At 41.4% G+C, this 18603-nt stretch overlaps 1 protein-coding gene across 5 annotated transcripts in view; it reads right to left on the bottom strand.

The window, feature by feature from the left end:
* The window catches only part of HECW1 (HECT, C2 and WW domain containing E3 ubiquitin protein ligase 1), a 272737-nt gene that overhangs the window by 172619 nt on the left and 81515 nt on the right, over nt 1-18603 (bottom strand). For all 5 annotated transcript variants that reach the window (XR_010470205.1, XM_021293021.2, XM_021293020.2 and 2 more), the window contains one exon: nt 13584-13908. Coding sequence is in view for 4 of the 5 variants with exons in the window: in XM_021293021.2 (XP_021148696.2) it covers nt 13584-13908 (325 nt within the window). In the remaining variant the exon portion in view is untranslated. The remainder of the gene's footprint in view (nt 1-13583; nt 13909-18603) is intronic.

The raw sequence follows: 18603 nt of genomic DNA, 5'->3' as shown, positions 1-18603 counted from the left end.
CTGGGAACCCTGCCCGGCCCCTCATCCTGATGGGGCACAGAAAGCATCCCTCAGCTCAGACATGCTGCTCTCTGGCTTCATTACTCATGACGTTTATTTGTCGTATTTAGTCTCTATAAGCTGCTGGAGTTGCTCCAACACCTGCCATATTATTAAGATGTATGGTAAATTACTGCTCCTCAAGATGTGTTGTTTATAAAATACCCATACTTGCTTAAGGATGCTTAGCTGAGCTAGACTGCATGACCTTTCTTAAGAAATCACAGACATTTTAGGCCAGAGTTTAGTGACACAAGAGAACCCAGAATCAGGTTTAAAATGTGGTGTTCCTATGTAGCATCGGTGGGGGCCAGCTGGCACTTCCACTGCATCAGCTGCTGTCTGCTTCCCACGGCAGTGTGAACGCTGCATGACGCAATCTTTCTAATTTGACATAGATGTCGACATACGCCCATACACAAAGCAAATCACGTCTCTGTTGCAAGCTGACCCAGCAGGGTGACTGCAGAAAGCCCTTTCCTCCTTTTTTTGACGGAAGCCTGGAAAGCCAGGTTGAGAAAAAGGACCACTCTCCACCTGCATGTCCAAGGTAGAAGACCCCTGAAGGGAAGGGATAAGCAAGCCAGCCAATGGTTACAGCTGACAGATGAGACCACAGGAAAACTGGAACAAGCTGCTCCCACCGAGTAACACCTGCACTGTGTGTCCTGCCCCAGAGGCAAGAGAGGGGGTGTGCGGGATGGACAGTCCAGAGCAAAAGGTCAGCTCACAAAACACATGAGGGAAGGGATACACACACATGGAGCCAATCATGCACACACAGTTTACAGACAATCACTGCTGATAAAATACAGGTTCAGGCAGTGGAAAGGGTATTTTGATACGAATTTATGGAACTCTGCAATATGCAGGTCATCCCACACAGGAGCAGTGGAGCCTTCAAGTATAAAAGCATGTTTGTAAATAAAACATATTTACAAATGTCTTGATTTAGAAATCCAGTATGTAGATCCTTCTTACAGCCAGAAGTAGGTTCTGTCTGTCTCTCCTGAAAAGCTAGGTACGTCCCTCTTTCCAAAGGAATAAAACTTATTTTTAGCCCAGTATAAATCTGTGTTCATCGGGATTTTTAAGCCAGACAAATTTTAGCTCTATAAAAATACATGCAGGTCCAAAAAGGAAATCTTTCAGTTGTCAAAGGTACGTATTTTTGGAAGGTGAAAGAAAGAAATATCCCCTGCCAAGTTAAAAATAGCAGTAATTGAAACTGGTCAGGAGGTTGGGATGTATGAATATGCCTGATTGACCTGTTTTAGTTGGCAGGTGATACTATTCCAGGAATGCTATTACCTAACATTGACATTAAGTATGTACCTCATTGACAAAGAAAAATGTGCACATGAAATACACAGCTGTTTACTGCATTACGTATACGTGCATATGTGCGTATATGTATTTATCAACATTCATACCATATGTAAGTGAACAGACAATATGGTATGTTAAAGAGTATGTGCAAAGGAAAACAAATTTTATCTAATACTTCTACTAAGAATCCCTATAACAAAGAAACTGACCTTAAAAACAAGTTGCCTCTTAATTCCCGAAGGTAAATGGTGAAATGCTTCGTTTCACCTCCACACAAAATGAAGAGCAGAGTTAATGCTGCTCCCTTTCATGTATTTCAGCCAGCAGCTAATGGCTTTTGACATTTTTCCAATGAAGCATTGTAATGCATCTCCCTCCCTCTGTTTTTGAAATGAGATTGACCTTTAAACTAGCGCTCTGCTTAGCTGGCAATCCACTGCACAGCCTGGGTTTGGCCCCGCTTGGTCAAAAAGCAAACACTTTGCGATCACTCTGTGATCTGCAGCTTCATTTCCCTGGATGGTAAACAGTTAATTAAAGAAAGCATCAAATGAAGGAGTGTTCGGGATGTGCTGCCCTCTGAACATCAGCAGCTTGTCCTAGAGCTGGAGATGATGGTGAAGGCATCTAAGACATTGCTCTCTGCCTCCCCTGCTCTGGGCACACAGAGATGCCGGCTGCCTCTTGCTGACAGGAACAAAAGCGGCTGCAGACCTGCAACGCTGCATTGGGACGGGAGCAGCAGCAGTCAGACCTCCCACATCTCGTGTGGTCCCTTGAGGAAACTGAGAAGGTGATGCATGACCAGGCAGCCGGGGCCTGAGCAGCAGCCAGAGCCACCACAGCACACTGGAGGCAAACCTCAGCAAGTGCTCTGGGAACCAGCAGCGGTTCTGACAGACTGCTTGTTCCCACCAAACCAGATACCTCCAAGCACAGCCTCTTACTGCTAAAAATATTCTGTGCTGTCACTTCCATGCTGAGCGATCCCAATATACTTCACAAGCGCTATGTATAGAGAGAGATAAATAACGATGGCCACCAAAGAAAGCTATCTTTCAGATGAAAGACAGTAACCAATTGACAAAAAGCATGTTGTTCTTCAGAGGAATTAGGGAAAATGTTGATACAGGCCACCTCTCAAAAAGATCTGTAAAAAACGTAATGGGGACTTCAAGTGCTGTCAGAAACCTACACTAAACAGACAGGACCTTGATATTTGAAAGCTTACCTGAAATTCCCACAGAGAAGCAAAAAGATAGCCAATACAACTTCCTAAGAAGCACTGACAGAGTTCAAATACAAATAGTTGGGTGACCCTTTTGATTAGTTCGGTTTTGCTCAGGAGGCAGAAATGAAAAACCCGCTCTCCCTTCTCAAACAGTACTCTGCTGATATATATGATCAGTCTGTCTTTCCACATTCTCCAAGAATAACAACTGCAACATTTAAGAACAACCTGGGCTACCTTCAAAGAAGCAAATAATTAACATGAGACAGGAACACAGACAGGTGCCTGAACTTGGTACACTATTCCAGTCTCTTATCCATCACTAATTTGATTTAGCAACACATATTACAATACTTGCCTTCTATAAACTTAATGCAATTATGGTGTAAAAATAGAAGCTACATTTCATGTATTGATCCCCTCTGAATAAGAAATGCTGTACTCCTGAAATTACAGAAGGCCTTATAGTCTTTAGCTGAAAAAATTTGCTTTAGATTGAAATTTAAAATTGTTTTTGGCCAATATGTATGTCTATGAACATAATTAGCAAAATGCTTTTAAAAATAATTTTCTGTACAAAGAGGTCAATCTCAATCTCTGGCTGATCTGTTTTGCAATTTGCATGGTAAGTTGCAGGAAAGGGACATTGCAAAGCACAGAGTACCAATAAAATAATTTTGCAATAGAATACAAGTGAAAGCCATTGATATGTTTCCTATTTTTGATGTTTCTTCTCTTACCACCTAATTTATCACTTGAAGAACACAAAATGATGACAACAGCCTCTACAATTCATAAGTGCAGCTCATAGTGAGTTGTATCAGGTCATGCCAGTATTTCCTTTTGCAACCCTTTAGCATTGCAAAACCTAAAGCTTGGAAACCATGGTTCCAAAGAGTTGTACAATACAAGTGGCCATTGCTCTGTAGGAGAGGAGCTATTAACGAGAAACACATGCAGAAGATGCAGATACCAATTTCTTATTTACACAGATACCATAGTAAAAAACAAATATCACAAATAACAGCCATCACTATAGGAGTCGATAAGAACACTTCCACTGACGTCAGCAGCTACACATACAGCTTTAATACCGATTGAAACTTCACTGTTAATTCATTTGCCAATTTCTGCCACAGACAATGAATATACTGCAATTTGCAGTTAGCACCCCTCCTTCTAGGAGCACTCCCTCTTCTTAGGGAGAAGAGTTCTGGAAAACAAGGGACTAATCCTTTGTTGGTTCTGAAAGCTCAATCCTTGATCTAACAGCTATTCATGTGTTTTGTTTCAAGTACATGGTTCCATTTTAATCCCACAAAAATTAACCCCCTATCCAGTTAAAGTAAATTGAGAGGGAGAAAATGTGAACAAGTGGAAAAATGCAGTGAGAGGAAGACATGACAAAAGAAAGACCAAATGAAAATAGGGAGATGAAAGAACATAAATGGTAATAAAACAGGGATAAAGTTGGGAAAATTATAACAATTCTTGGTCGCTGAGGGCAGAAGATGCTGTCCTAAGTAAAACTGCTCCAGGCACATGGAAAGGTAGGCATGGTAGGTTTAAAACCTGAGCCACCTAATCTGAAGCAGAAAGAATAGCACATAAAACCCAAAGGACACCTGCCACCCACTCTCAAAACCAAGGAGTTACAACTTCCAGCAAAACACTTAACATTGGAATATCTAGCTTACTTTCAGAGCCACGTACGGTTACCACTTCAGCAGCTTCCAAATTACTGCTGGGAGGTATCATTCTGATCTTTCATGACACCAATACCAATAAAAAAAGCAAACAAGACTGTCAATTACAGAGACCCTATTAAATCTTGGGGCTGATATGCCTATGGATTTTCAGAAGGCTCTGGAGACGAACCACAGATCCAGTGCATCCTCACTGTCCTGCCCTCCTCGCACAGCTAATCACACTGTGAGTCTGAGCTCTGTCACTTGAGGGACTTCCCTCTCCTTCCCTGCAAGCCTGGAGCTACTGGCTAAATGGAGAGCTGACAGCAATGATCCCTATTCTTCTATGGCACCCTTGATGTGTTTGGGATCTGTGCTCCAGGCACAACCCATCAGTCATCTATTTCTCTCCAGTAACTGCTGCTGAAAAGGCAGACAGAATGAGGAAAGGGAAGCACTGAGCTGCAGCTCAGCAGTAACAGCTTGTGGGAGGTAAAACACCCACAGCAGATATTAGGTTGCAGTGGGATGGGCATCTGTCTAGTAACACCGGTTGTCACTTGGTTCTGCATACACTCAGAAGTGTGATAGTAGCTCTCATTGCTGCTTCAGCTATGCCTGTCCCAGCATATTCCTGACTCCTGTCTTAGAGCTCCTGCACATCCATATTCTCACCACTGCAGCAGCTGGACCACATCTGGGCTTTAGCACAGCAACGGATGTAATTCAACTCTGCATTGCACAAACCTCTCCACAATTAATGACAGCCAGCTTGCACACAGAACTGAAGATGGCAGAGACAAATCCAAACAAAGATGGTCAGTATGTACTGAAAAGCTGAAGATACACAATGTGTGGTGAGGTACAACAAGGAAGAGTTTTGTCTGCTTGTTTTTCAGAACAACGACAGTTTTGAAGTTATCACAGTCAGTGGAAGCCTCCCCACTGGTTACAGAGCAGTTTGGAAAACGAGGATTAGGAGAAAACAGTGCACCCATGAAATTCACTGGAAGATATTAAAATAAGACATGCTGCAAGCCCAAGGCAGTATAAAGACATGATATAAAGGGACACGGGAAGATCTGAAATGTGAACAAGGATGACACTTGTCCAGGTTAACAACATTCATTAAATAAGGGGGAAATAATTTCCAGTATTTGAAAAATGGGCTTACAGCAATGTTGAAAGACATAACAGCAGACTGTAAATTAGACAGGCATTTGTCATCTGATACAGCAGAAAGAAAACAAACAAACAAACCAAAACCAACAAAAATCACACCAAAACCAAAGCCCAAACACAACTCATATGAGTGCACTGAAGCATCACTGTGCAAAGAATCTCTTAAAAATCTGTAGTGGTTTTATCTGAAAAATTGTATTCAATTACAAGCCTATTAAAAAGTGGAAGATCTTCAGTGAAGAAAAAATTTAGGGCTGGAGAGATAAATGGATGAGAAAGATTACAAAAGCTAAACACATACACAGTCATTACAGTAGTTGTGAAGGGTAGCACGGGAACATTCAAATGTTATGAACAGCTAAGGAGTGGGAATGCTTTAGTTTGGTTTAGAAAACTAAGAGAAAAAAAACATATACTGAACCTTCAAATTCCACATGGGCTAGCCTGACAACCTCTACAGAACAAATCTTTCTGCTTTAAGTTTTATCCTGCCAAGAACTTTATGCTTGTGCTGTCCACTGTTTGTGCCGTAATTGATTCTACCCAGTCAATGGTCTGAACATGCTGCACGGATTATGCTGCTTTTGCAGGATTGAGGCCAAAACCTGGCTTTTGGTGCACCAATATCCCCCACTGACTGATTTCTTCAGAAATGCTTTAGTGGATGATCATTACTGGCTTCATTATCAATCTGCACTACACGGTGATATTGTTCCCCGGCCTTGCACAGCACAGAGGCAGTTTTATCCGCAGGCATAAGGACCCTGGAAATCACTGGGAAGGCAGGAGGCTGCTGTACTCCCTGTCTGCATTATTTCCCTCTCCTGATATTCAGGATGACAGTTCAAGTGGAAAACTCTTCTCCACCCATTTACCTAGAAAGAGGTTCATAATATCACAGCTTTTATTTTATGGAGAAATACCAAACGAAAACAGGAAGATTTTGGTACACAGTTAAGCACCTCCACCACATATTAAATATTTAAGGACATGAACTGGCAATCTGTGAACTGCTTTACCTTGACAAAAAGACCATCAAGCACACCACCACTGCACTAACCCCCCTACAGAAGCTTTTTACTGCATTGCCACTAACATTAACAACACATAAATGACAGGTGAACCTTGTGAAGCACTGAAAGGGAGAATCGATCAGCAGCGATACACATTGGGAATATTCAGAGACTCTCACATTTTAAGTGCTGACTGTATCTACTTGTAAAGGAATGAAACAGAGGCAAAAGCTAACTGTGTCCATGCCACACTTGGTGGGTCTGGAAACAGCATATCCTGGATTCATCTGGCTGAAGTGGGCCACCAGATACAGAACTGGGAAAGGCAGAGAGTGACTCGGCCTGATAAAGAGAAGTCACTCTCACTGGATCCAAGAGCAGCCAGGTGAAGGCAAGCCAGGTTGGAACAAAGAAACGATATCATTGCACTAACAGATCTGCCAAGGCATACAATACCTAATACCACCTCTGTTCAGCTTTTGTGTAGGCTTTCTATTGTTTGGGGATTTTGTTGTTTGGGTTGTTTTTTGTTGTTGTTGGCTTTGTCTGTTTGTTTTGGGGTTTTTGTTGTTTAATTGTTTATTTGTTTTTTTAACAACAGGTTTGCTCCACTGACACCTTTTGTTCCTGAAATAGCGCTTAGTGAAAGCTGTCTGGTCACTGGCCACCTTTGTTAATGTTTTACACAGAGAGCAGAATCGGATGTGTCGAACAAAACTGAACTTGCTGAGTTGATCACGGCCAGTCACGGCTGCCATGCCCAGCCTGGCAGGAGACCCAGCTACAAGATGACCTGCTGAGGAGAAGCCCCAAGACCACAGCAAGGTTCTCTTCCAAAGGCCATGAAAGGACAGGGAAGATGGGTAACCCCAGGACACAACAAATCCAAACATCAACAAAATTCACTCTAAGCAGGCACACTACGAAGAGAGAGCCTGAATCGGGGATTAGAGCTGTAACATAGGGACCCACAACTCCAAGCCTTAGATGCACATTACTGTTCCTATTATAACATTTCCCATTGCTGCTGGCAACCTGTGACACCTTCTCCTTGTATGTGTTGGATGTTTGGTAAAACAGATGTACAAACAAGTTCTGATCCAAGTCTGACATCGGGAAAAACATAGATCTTTTCACTTGCCTCAGTGAGCAATGCAGCAACACCAGGCCCTCTAAGCTTAAAATCAATCTGGAAAGTGTTTAAACAACTGTTTAAATACCTATTAACCAACAGCTTTAAAAATTAAATTTGCAAGATTACAGTGAATTGCCTTTTTGGTAGAGAAATAACATGAAAGACTGAAACAGAGGGGGAAAATATGCTGGTTTAAAGCTAAACTTCACTTGCTAATTAGGTCAAGAAACTCCTACTTGTATGAATTTGCAAGGAACTACCCTGTCAAAAGCTGGACCTAACTACGCTGTCCAAATATGGACAGGAAAATGGACCCTAAAAGATTTGTGTATGAAAGAAACTTCTAATAAACAGCCTTTAATAATGTTTTGCTTTCCCATACAGAAATGCCAAAAGAAAAAAAGCCTGTTGCATATGGATAACAAGAGTATAATGTTAACCCTGATAAATTCCCAATATCACACAGACGGTGGAACAAATGATTCTTTCAGTAGTCTGGTTTAAACACTTCCCATTAGCTGCTCTACATCAGATATGGAGATGATGACAGAAGTGAAACCTAGTCGCAGCTAAAATGCTACTGCAGTAATTATTAGATAGCTCTTTATCTACAGGCAGCTGCCAGCAGTCCATATTAATTTATCTAAGAGGCTTCATACTGTAGCAAATAGTACTAACAAATCAGGTAAGAGAGAAAGAGAAAACTTTGAGATAAATAACTGCAAATACTCCATCTGTCTCACAGTAGCCACTAAATGGGAGTTATTTTTAAAAAATACACAAACACACTATCTTCATTATTCATAAATTTGTTTTGGTTTCACTTTTTTTCCCAATGTGCATTTTTTTTTTTTTTACACTTATCTTTTCTGCTAGGAAAACTCAAATTCCAGAGATTTTTAAATAGCAACAGAGCTGTGTTATGTTCAAATTTCTCAGATAAATCTTTTGAGTGTTTACATGTATTTTTGATCATGGATATATTTCTGAAAGACTGCTGATGTTCACAATACTATAGTTATCTCGAGGGAAGGCAAATGCACATCTCAGGTGAATTGTTACAGAACTTAGATGTTCCCCTGCGTAGCTCAGGGCTGATATATAGTGTATACAAGGGGAAGTTGGAACATCTCTAGAGTTTCAGCCTGGCAGGAATGAAATGTGATTCTTACTCCTGAAGGCAAAATAAGTCTTAAACATCTAGGAAGGTTTGTTCTTCCAATTTCTACTCTTTTTGTCGTCTTACCATGGCTAATCTTAAAACACATTGAAGTAATAACATCTATTTTTTAACAGAGCCAACATTTACTACCCTCCCTTCAACTAAGGAGTTTTTCTATGGCCCTTCATCATAATCACGTGGGTGTGTATGGATGTTTTCATGCAGCTACAGGATGGATATTCTCAATACTATTTTTTGCCATGAGACAAACAAGAATAATTTTTTACACTGTTTTACAATAGACTGACTGGCTGCCTCGACCATTTTGTGAGACCATGAGAAAAAGTTAACTCTAATAACCAATTCTAAATCCAGCTTTTAACTGCATTTACAAAGACTGTTTCCCAGTTGGTCATGGAATGTGCATGAGAATTGACAAGGAGAAAAACTGAAGAGAAGAAAAACTGATACTTTTTGATAAAAGGAGCTGTAGCTCTCTCACATGAGGAGCAACCAGTCAGAATTTCCCTATAGGGAGGACTCCCTCAACTTCTTTCAGGCTACTTTAACCTTTGAATAGCATCCCAAATTGCCCTAGAGCATCAAAACATATGGGCTACTTGATTTTTACTGTTTTACTTTTGCAAGCCTTTTACATCATCTGTAGTCTGTTTTCCAGACTTGAACCATCTTTTTTTCTGAAGTCTGCAAATTATTTGGCATCATTGAAATTTTAGTGATAGAAGGGGTGGTGAGAGCAGCCTAAGTTTTACACATTTCAAACCCAACACTCATGCAAAACAATTTGAAGAAATTTCCTAGATGACTACAATTGCAACAGCTAAACTCCTCTAAGGTGAGAAGTACCTTCTGTTCTGCTTTTGTATAGCCCCCTCCTGGGATGCCCAGGAACTCCCACATCACAAATAAGAAACAATAACTCTAATGTTCCCACACAGAGAAAATCCACACCACACTGCCTGATACCCCAAGAACACAATTTCTCATTGTTCTCATGACTCGCTGCAATATTGAAGAGTTACCACATTCAAACCTTTCAGCTGAAATTCCACCAAAGATTCACAGAAAGGATTAGTTTGTGTCCATGAGCTGGTTTTCATACAACCACAAGAGTGACCAGCAGCAATGCAATAGTTAACAGCGTTACCATGCAAGTGGCAATAACAGGCTTCAACACTAATCCCCTATTGAGCAGACCAGGAAAAGCTCATAGTTTCTTTGGTTCTCTTGTTCCATCCTGGCTGCTAATTCAAAACACAGTCATATATCAGTTTACGTCGTGGAGGTCATACCCACAAGGCCAGGAACATTTTCTTTCTAAAAGGAATGCAGGCTTGGAAAATTTGTGCAAACACACACACAAATCATTAGGATCCATTAGGATGTCTGGATCTCCCACCCCTACAAATTTGACACACACACTGAATACAGGATGTATCAATGTTTTATTTCAGGTGAGCAGCAAGCTTTGGAACGACCCTTCCAGCTGTCCCCACTTTGTCACCACCAGGCCATGTGGTGATCTTTGGGCACACAAACTCGGTCCTGTCCTGGTGAAGCTAAACTGAAAGATGCACTACAGCGACTCAAGGGCATTCAGTCTGCCAGACTGAGACTGTTCTAAAGCCAAGCCTCCAAAATTTATTGAGCAGCTGTTTGGTTTTACAGACCTGTTCCTACCAGTTCCCTCTACGATGTTAATGTAGATGTAGCCATAGTGCCACTCACCTTCCAAGACTCCAAGTGTTTTCTGTGTCAAACACATAATAAAAGTCAAGTGTTCTTCACAGTCTCCCATGTTCTTTCTTTAAGTGAATCAAAACGCCAAATCTCACCTTACATTAAGTTTTGGGAAGGGACGAAGGGGAAGAGGGGAAAGGAAAAGAAAAAATGAACAAGGGGTGCTGCTGTCTGCTATTTCCTCAGTTATTTAGGTTGATAATCTGAGAGGCTGGAGGCAAAGCACCTTCAAAGACAACAAGGGTCAACTGTTGGTTGCTTGAGGGCTGGACACACTATCCATTTTTCATTTGGCAGTGGTATTACTTGGAACAAGCCATTGACTATTGACATTAACACCAGGTGTTCAGCCAGCAGGGGCAAAGATTCACTTCACAATTGGCACTTCTAATTTACTGGGGTGTCTGTAGCAACATCCTGTTTGATACAATAAATTATGCAAGAGTAACAAGGTGGATTTTTCTCTCCTGGTTAATCTCTCATGTATTAAGGTTACCTATTAAAAAAAAAAAGAGGATGTGTCTTCAGAGCCCTTGATACAGTGTCTGAGCTATAGAACCTGACTGAATTAGTTCAATGTGAAACAGCTCTGTGGACTTTTTGTTGATTCCAGACCACCAGAGGTACTCTTCGCCTCTTTACTCAAGCAATACAGTCCTTCTTGAGTTGCCTGTGTTACTACAGAACAGGCTTAGAGTACTTCTTAGTGCCTAGTGCCGCTGTGCCTTCTCATCTGTTCCAGTAAAACACTCAACTGCAAGACTAGCTGTAAACACAAGTAACTCTGTTAAGGCAAACAAACCAGACTGTTTTCAGAGCATCTGTTTTAAATCCAGTCTCTGTTTTCTTCCAAAAAGATTTTAAATCTCAGAAGTCTAATTTTATTTTCAAAGGAGGGTATTTTATAGGGTTACTCATGGAAACAAGTACTGCAACCTGGCTTACGGTAAACCCACTCCTTTCCCTCCAGGTCCTGAAGAGCCACCCTCGTGATCCCCTTATCGCACTCTCTCCAATACACTGAACTTATCTTCCAGTGCTTAACACCACGCCACCAGGGTTCCCCTACATGTTCAGATCACCCATCCAGTCCCTTCTTTCATCACCATCTGTGTTCCAAACATCCTCAGAATATGACCCTTCTGGTTGTACCCACTAAAGCAACACTGTAGCTCCCTACAATGCCCCCTGTAATTGCCCCAAAAGCCCATCTCACAACATTGTATGCTTTACCTGGTTTTGCTCAGCTTTCTATTTGGGCAAGACTAAACATTGCTATAGGAACTAAAATACCTGCTTAGTGCTAGGTACGCTTATCCAAAGAGGTACAGGCATCATTTTAGAATCATAGCATCATTGAATCATTTTGGTTGGAAAAGACCCTTTAAGATCGAGTCCAACCATAACCTAACTCTGGCACCAAACCATGTCCCTAAGAATCTCATCTAAACACCTTTTAAACACCTCCAGGGATGGTGACTCCACCACTTTCCTGGGCAGCCTGTTCCAATGCCTGACAACCCTTTCCATGAAGAATTTTTTCCTAATATCCAATCTGAACCTTCCCTGGCATAACTTGAGGCCATTTTCTCTCACTCTATCACTTGCTGCTTGGGAAAAGAGACCAACACCCTCCATGCTACAACCTCCTTTCAGGTAGTTGTAGGCAGTGATCAGATCTCCCCTCAGCCTCCTTTTCTCCAGGCTAAACAGCCCCAGTTCACTCAGCTGCTCCTCATCAGACTTGTGCTCCAGGCCCCTCACCAGCTTCGTCACCCCCCTCTGCACTCTCTCTAGTACCTCAGTGTCCTTCTTATGATGAGGGTCCCAAAACTGAACACAGCATTCAAGGTCTGGCCTCACCAGCACTGAGTACAGAGGCACAATCACTTCTCTAGTCCTGCTGGCCACACTATTCTGGATACAAGCCAGGATGCTCTTGGCCTTTTTGGCCACCTGGGCACACTGCTGGCTCATATTCAGGCAGCTGTCAATCAACACCCCCAGATCCCTCTCTGCCAGGCAGCTTTCCATCGACTCTTCCCAGAGCCTGTAGCACCGCCTGGGGTTGTTGTGACCCAAGTGCAGGACCCAGCACTTGGCCTTGTTGAACTGCATACAACTGGCCTCAGCCCAATGACCCAGCTGGTCCAGATCCCTCACTCCCTCATTTCCCTTCATGGGGGCACCAATTTGAGTCTATCTTCTTTACCAAGCCACTGGTTTTCAGGAAACATTTAGAATTTCATATTTTTAAGATATGTAATCCACAGAGGAATGTGGCTGAAATTGATCTACCGTATCCAAAACTTACTAGAAGGCAAAGATTAACAGAGACTTCAGTCTAGGCAGCAGGACTGACTATTTCCGTAGAAACCAAACCCGGTTAAAAAAATGCTAATTTTATACTGAAGAGAAGCAATCAGGTAAAAGTCCATTGAAACCATTTCTTATTAGTCATATGTAGGGCTTGATTTAGTATATGGAGATGCCAAAAATACATTAATGTACGTGGCCTAAAACAGCTTTCAATACATTAAAAGAAAAAAAAAAAAAAAAAAAAAAAGAAAAACCTTTTGGGACAATGCCAGAATGCCTCAGTCTATAATTATTGTTCATATCAAAATATCCTTTGGCTATGTATGAGAAGTCATTCTGTTTCATGGGGTTTTTAAATGATTCACATTCTTGACTTGTAAAACCTCTCATCTGTCACAGATTACTCAAGGACTCACAGGAGGAAACCCTGGAAATATTATGCTTTTTTCATACAGCAGGTATTTTCCCAAAATCCAAATGGCTTTAAAATGAAAATATCTTGAAATTTCAATAAACTGTCAACAGAAAGCATTCTCATATCTGTACTAAAGAAAAAGTGAGGTCCAGGACTATAACCAGAAACTCAGGAGCAGAAGAAAATTTGAAGACTACACTCACTGGGGCTGTATTAGTTCATTAGTACCATTAGCTCTTATTACCCCAACGCTTACAACTAAAAAAAATCAGCAAGAAACCCAAAGGAGAAGGGGTAAGGGGGACTTACCTATGAGATACATGCCAATCCAGTCCCCTGCATCCACTTCCTCCTTTATATCCCAGTATATCACCAGGTCCTGTGAATGCCCGATGGAGTAGTAGGAGCTGCTGACCATCAGGGTGGACCGGCTGTCTGAAGTGACAAGGTCCGTGTCACTGGTAGACCTAGGAATGGTGACCGTCTCATGGGAGTTGTTCCTGATGTCCATGTTATGGAACTGGTCCGGATTATAGCTGTATCTGAGAGGCTCTTTGCACCGGCGCCGATTTTGTGAGTTCCTAGATGGAGACGCCATGGCTGCCAGGCCCAAGAACCTGTTTTGGTACAGATTCTGCGAAGAAAAATAAAAGAATGGTATTTACAGTATGATTCATATTTTAGTGATGTTAAAGCTCAGGAATAGTAGCACATCAGAATGAGAAAGTAATAGAGCAGATCTTTTGCCATTTGGCATTACAAGAAAAAAAAAAAAAGGAGGCATGAAAAGGTGTAGCAGGAAACATAGTGCTAACTCAAGTCCTACTCTGTAATTCTTACCGTGAAAACAAGCGTAAAGCAAGCGTATGCCACCAAGCTCAGCCGCAACTAGCAGTGTGTGAGGAAATTAATAATAGCTGGCTTCTTCCACGTTAATGCATGCATCCAGACACAAACATAACAACTATCAGACCGCTAGAGAGCCATTTATTTTCAACACCAGGAGACAGTCTTCCCACTTCTGACACTGAGAGATAAGTCCTCTCCCTCATTATATTTGCAGAGGACTCTTCCTTAAAGTGCAGTCACCTCAGAGAGCATATCCTATCTGGAGATACTGATCAGCAACAAGGAAGAGTTGTTCTTCCTCACCAGAGATCTGAAGAGCAAGAGCCGTGAAAATGGTCATCCCTCTTACACTGTTACCTAAATAGAGATGTCTTCAGTGAAATGTAAATACAAACTAAGTGTTGCAGTGTCTCCAGTACCCCTGGTAACTTCCAATGCTGTTACTCTGCTCCATTTTTTGCAGTAGAGGGTGAGATCCCATGCACACCCAGTCTGGCAGGAACTTGGGAATGCACCTGACAATTAATGGGAATTGCAGAGGTTACTGCAGAGTAGTCATCATCTTAGCAGTTGAAAAAATATTTAAATTCCAACCTACCCCCTGCCTCGAGGCAAACTGAGTACTTGTACAAAATGTGTCATGGTGCATGAATTAAGAGCTCTTGTGAGTTGGCAGAGAATGCTTAAGTTATGACTGGGGTTAATTTTGATGTGAAGACATGCCCTGATACTGATCAAAATACTGGTTATTCTTTAATCCTGTGCTCTTTATTTTTTTTCCTTTTTTTTTTTTTTTTCCCAGCTTTCCCTCTTCTCTCCCTGCAGCTCTGCTATTCCAGTCACTCAGCTCTTCAGTATTCATTAGCCTTCCATTATCCATCTGTTGCCAACCATGCTGTCAAGTCTGCTAGATAGAAAACCAGACAGCATTCCAGTATGCTATAAAATGCTTTTCACATGATCAGAAGTCAAATCATCCTTTTGAACCCAAACAAATTAAGCGGAAGGAAAATCACAGCTCCTTTGTCCAGCCAAGCAGTTATTTAACCTTGGCTTTGTTAAGGCTATGGTAGCACAGGAGAACAATAAGTACTGAAAAAAAAAAGATTTTGTTTATTAATACCAATTTCCATAGAATAATTAAGATACCTATTGTGTCTTCACATTCCATTGCACAAAAGCTGTACAGAGCAAAAAATTCAGCTGGCATATTTGTGTATCCCTAGAATATACTGTCCCTTTGCAGATACTGCCCTACAACACTTACAATCCAATGACCCAAATCCTCATTTACTGCATTAAACAGGGTTTATAGCAAAAATAGCTCCAGCAAGGATGCCACACCTTATAGCAAGTGCTGGCCAGACTGAAGCAAATAATGCAAAAGGCTACACCAGAGGAACAGGAATAGGAGGAGGAAGGAAGCACGTGGGGGAACGAAGCACACAGTGTTGCATTTGCTACGCATCTTATCATGTCTTTGCTGCTTCTTTTCTGACAATTACATTCGTTCACTGTTTGAAAGAGAGTTCACTTCATAATATAAAGACAGATATTCCCTGTAAACAGAAAACGCACCGTTTTTCATCAAAAACCAGGGTGTAACATGCTGTCAACATTTTCTAATCTGGGAAGCACTCACAGACGTGCACAACTACCGCACTCCAGTCAGTAATTTCAAAAAAATTGATGGGAGTTTCTGTCACTTAGCAAAGAAGGCAGCTGCTGTCACAACAGTACCTGAGACAACTACTATTGGTTTTATAATGGCGAGATGGCAACAGGAAGAAATTCAAGACTACTCTTCTGGGTTAGTCTGTATTATTAACATGGGCTCCTTAGCTCATACTGTGCTATCCAAATCTACTCCAGGCAGGCATTTTATTTCTGGTGACAAATTACTCCAGGGAGTAGTGGTTCTGCAGATACTTTCATTTTTGAATGTTAATGGTTGTAGAGTATTAATTAACTGCATACTTTCAAATTAAATTAGACTTAAACATTTAATTTTTTCAGCTTCAGAATGACTTCAAGCAGTTTTAGTGAAAACGGTAAATCCATCACTATGTTCTAATTCTGTAAGTTCCCATTTTCCTGTATATTGATGCCAGTGGAACAAATGGCATAATCTGAAAGTAATGCAGAAGAGGCCATGGTCTCCAGAAATCCGAGTCTCCCATATCTCCAGCACAGATTCTACACATTAATCTGCAAAAAAATAAAAACCCCAAACTGAAAAAAATACCAAACAAATGGGACAACAGTTACACATAATTATCTGGATTAAATAATGGCATCAAAATACAAACACAGCTGTATGAATAAATAGAAAAGAGGTCAGTAAAAGTAGTTGCTCTGCATTTTATTACCAGCTTTGCATGTTTTCCATGCAGCTGTCTAAAGCATGCACGCAGCCCCCAAGGCCTGCTGATAGACCCCCAGTCATAGTGAGACAGCTTAAAAAAATCGCAAATACTTCCTCTCTATGCCTTGTAGAAGCAATCTGATCCATCATAGATACCCTATATATATAAAAATCTTTTTTAGAGGCTTAAGATTCATATTTATTCTCTCTATGCCCTTGCAGAGGTGTGTATACTATACACATTAAGCTACAATCTCATTTCTAATATACAGTGTAAATTATAAAATGTCAACAACAAACACCCAACAGCACAACAGATCAAGCTTGCTTGTCAACAGAAACAAATCCCTCTTCATTCCTGGCTCAAAACAGTCACTCCATAGCTGCTTCTACAGTCAATCTTTCCCTCTGTGCCAAATGACCCCTCCATCTTCTCCTGAAGAGCTGTAGGGCTTGATGTTAGGGATTTTTTTCTAAATTATATTTTATTATTATATTTTCAATCATGCCAAAAAGGCACATGATGCTTTAGCAATACAGAGATAGATCCCAGCTAAGCATTTGCAAGAATCCAGCTCAGTTCTCTGTTCTGACAACTAAGAGCTGTCTGTTAGATATTCGGACTGACACCAGTTATCTCCTATTGCTGCTTTGGCAGAGAAGATGTATTTGTGCAGCACAGGATGGTGGTACAATGGGCTATTACTGTCCATACCAAACATACTATACAATCGAAATACAACCCATCACTGGAGCATTGGCAGATGAGGAAATTAAAGGGAACAAGGTGACAATGCTAGCCAGCATGACAATCGGCTCAAAGTAAGGCACATGTAGTCACTCAGATGTCTGCAAGCATCACCACAACCAGAATTTTAAGAGCAAGTACCGAGAAAGACAGTGAAGTAGCTTTGTATGATGGGAAGCTTGGGACACAGTATATTTATCCATTTGAAAATAAGCCCGTAGACAAATCTGATATCATAGGCAAATGAGATATGAAGTCAGTCTCTTTGTTGCTCCACCAGAAATGAAGGTTCTCCTGATAAGCTTTTAGCCTTCATTCGCAAGGCTTATATGTTTCATAATGACAAGGAGTCTAGACAGATTTAAAAAAACAAATAAATAAAAACAACATCTAGGGTACCCTGGTCAAAGTGAGAATTTATGACAGCAAAAGCCTTCTGACGGGCTTTCAATAAGGTAATATAATACGCATCAACAAGGATACTGTACTACCAGAAATATAAGGTAGTAATTGCCTATATTAAATGTTTAATTGACTGGACGAGAGACAAAATGAAAAGATTTTTAAAACCTACTCACAACCAGGTTGTGAACACCCAGAGCAAAATCCTGAGGCCAGGCCAGAAAGACAAGCAGGAAAGCAGCAACGCCTACAGCCATCACAAGGTGATATGATGAGACCCTGCAAACCAGAGCTCCTGAGGCACACCTTTAACATAAAGGTGAGCCCACCAAAAGGTCTTTCAATATCTTAAACCATTTTATTAAAGCATAAATTAGGAATAGGGAAGATCAGGAAATTCAGCCCTACTGGGTGGAAGACTAAAAAAACCTGGGTAAAAGCAAAAAGGTATGAGAATGAATCTCACTGCTGCTCCTTGCAGAGCAGGACTTGCCCCTCCAGGCTTGCCCTCAGTGCAGCAATGTGAAGTCCTTCCTCACAGCAAACTCTCCTGCTTTTCGTAGCCCTGGAGACTTGTTGCAGGATCCGCTCCAGGTTCTTCCCAGCAACCTCCTCATCTCCGTTCTACCTGCAGGCCTCCTGCTCTCTATCTTTTCCATGTCTGCTCCCACAACCTGTAGCCCGCAGGGTTCCTCAGCTGCCAGCACCCAGCAGCTTTCAGGGAGGGTACACTCTCCCTCTGTCAAACTCAGAGCCAGCAAAAGGCAAATAGAGTACATAGATTCCCTCTTTTTTGCCTAGGGACAGTCCTCTTAACACAGCACGTGGTACCTGAACAGCAAACTGTCCAAGAAGACATTTGCATTTTCCATCACTGCGGGCACAGTACAAAGGGCTAAACAAAATGCTAGGTAATACAGGGGGTAAGAAGAAATACAGTTTAAAAGTAAACTATAATGAAGGTT

This window comes from Columba livia, chromosome 2, assembly GCF_036013475.1.
Source record: "Columba livia isolate bColLiv1 breed racing homer chromosome 2, bColLiv1.pat.W.v2, whole genome shotgun sequence".
NCBI classification, from domain to species: Eukaryota; Metazoa; Chordata; class Aves; order Columbiformes; family Columbidae; genus Columba; species Columba livia.
Note: the sequence above shows the minus strand (reverse complement) of the source record. Positions and strands in the feature narration are given on the sequence as shown.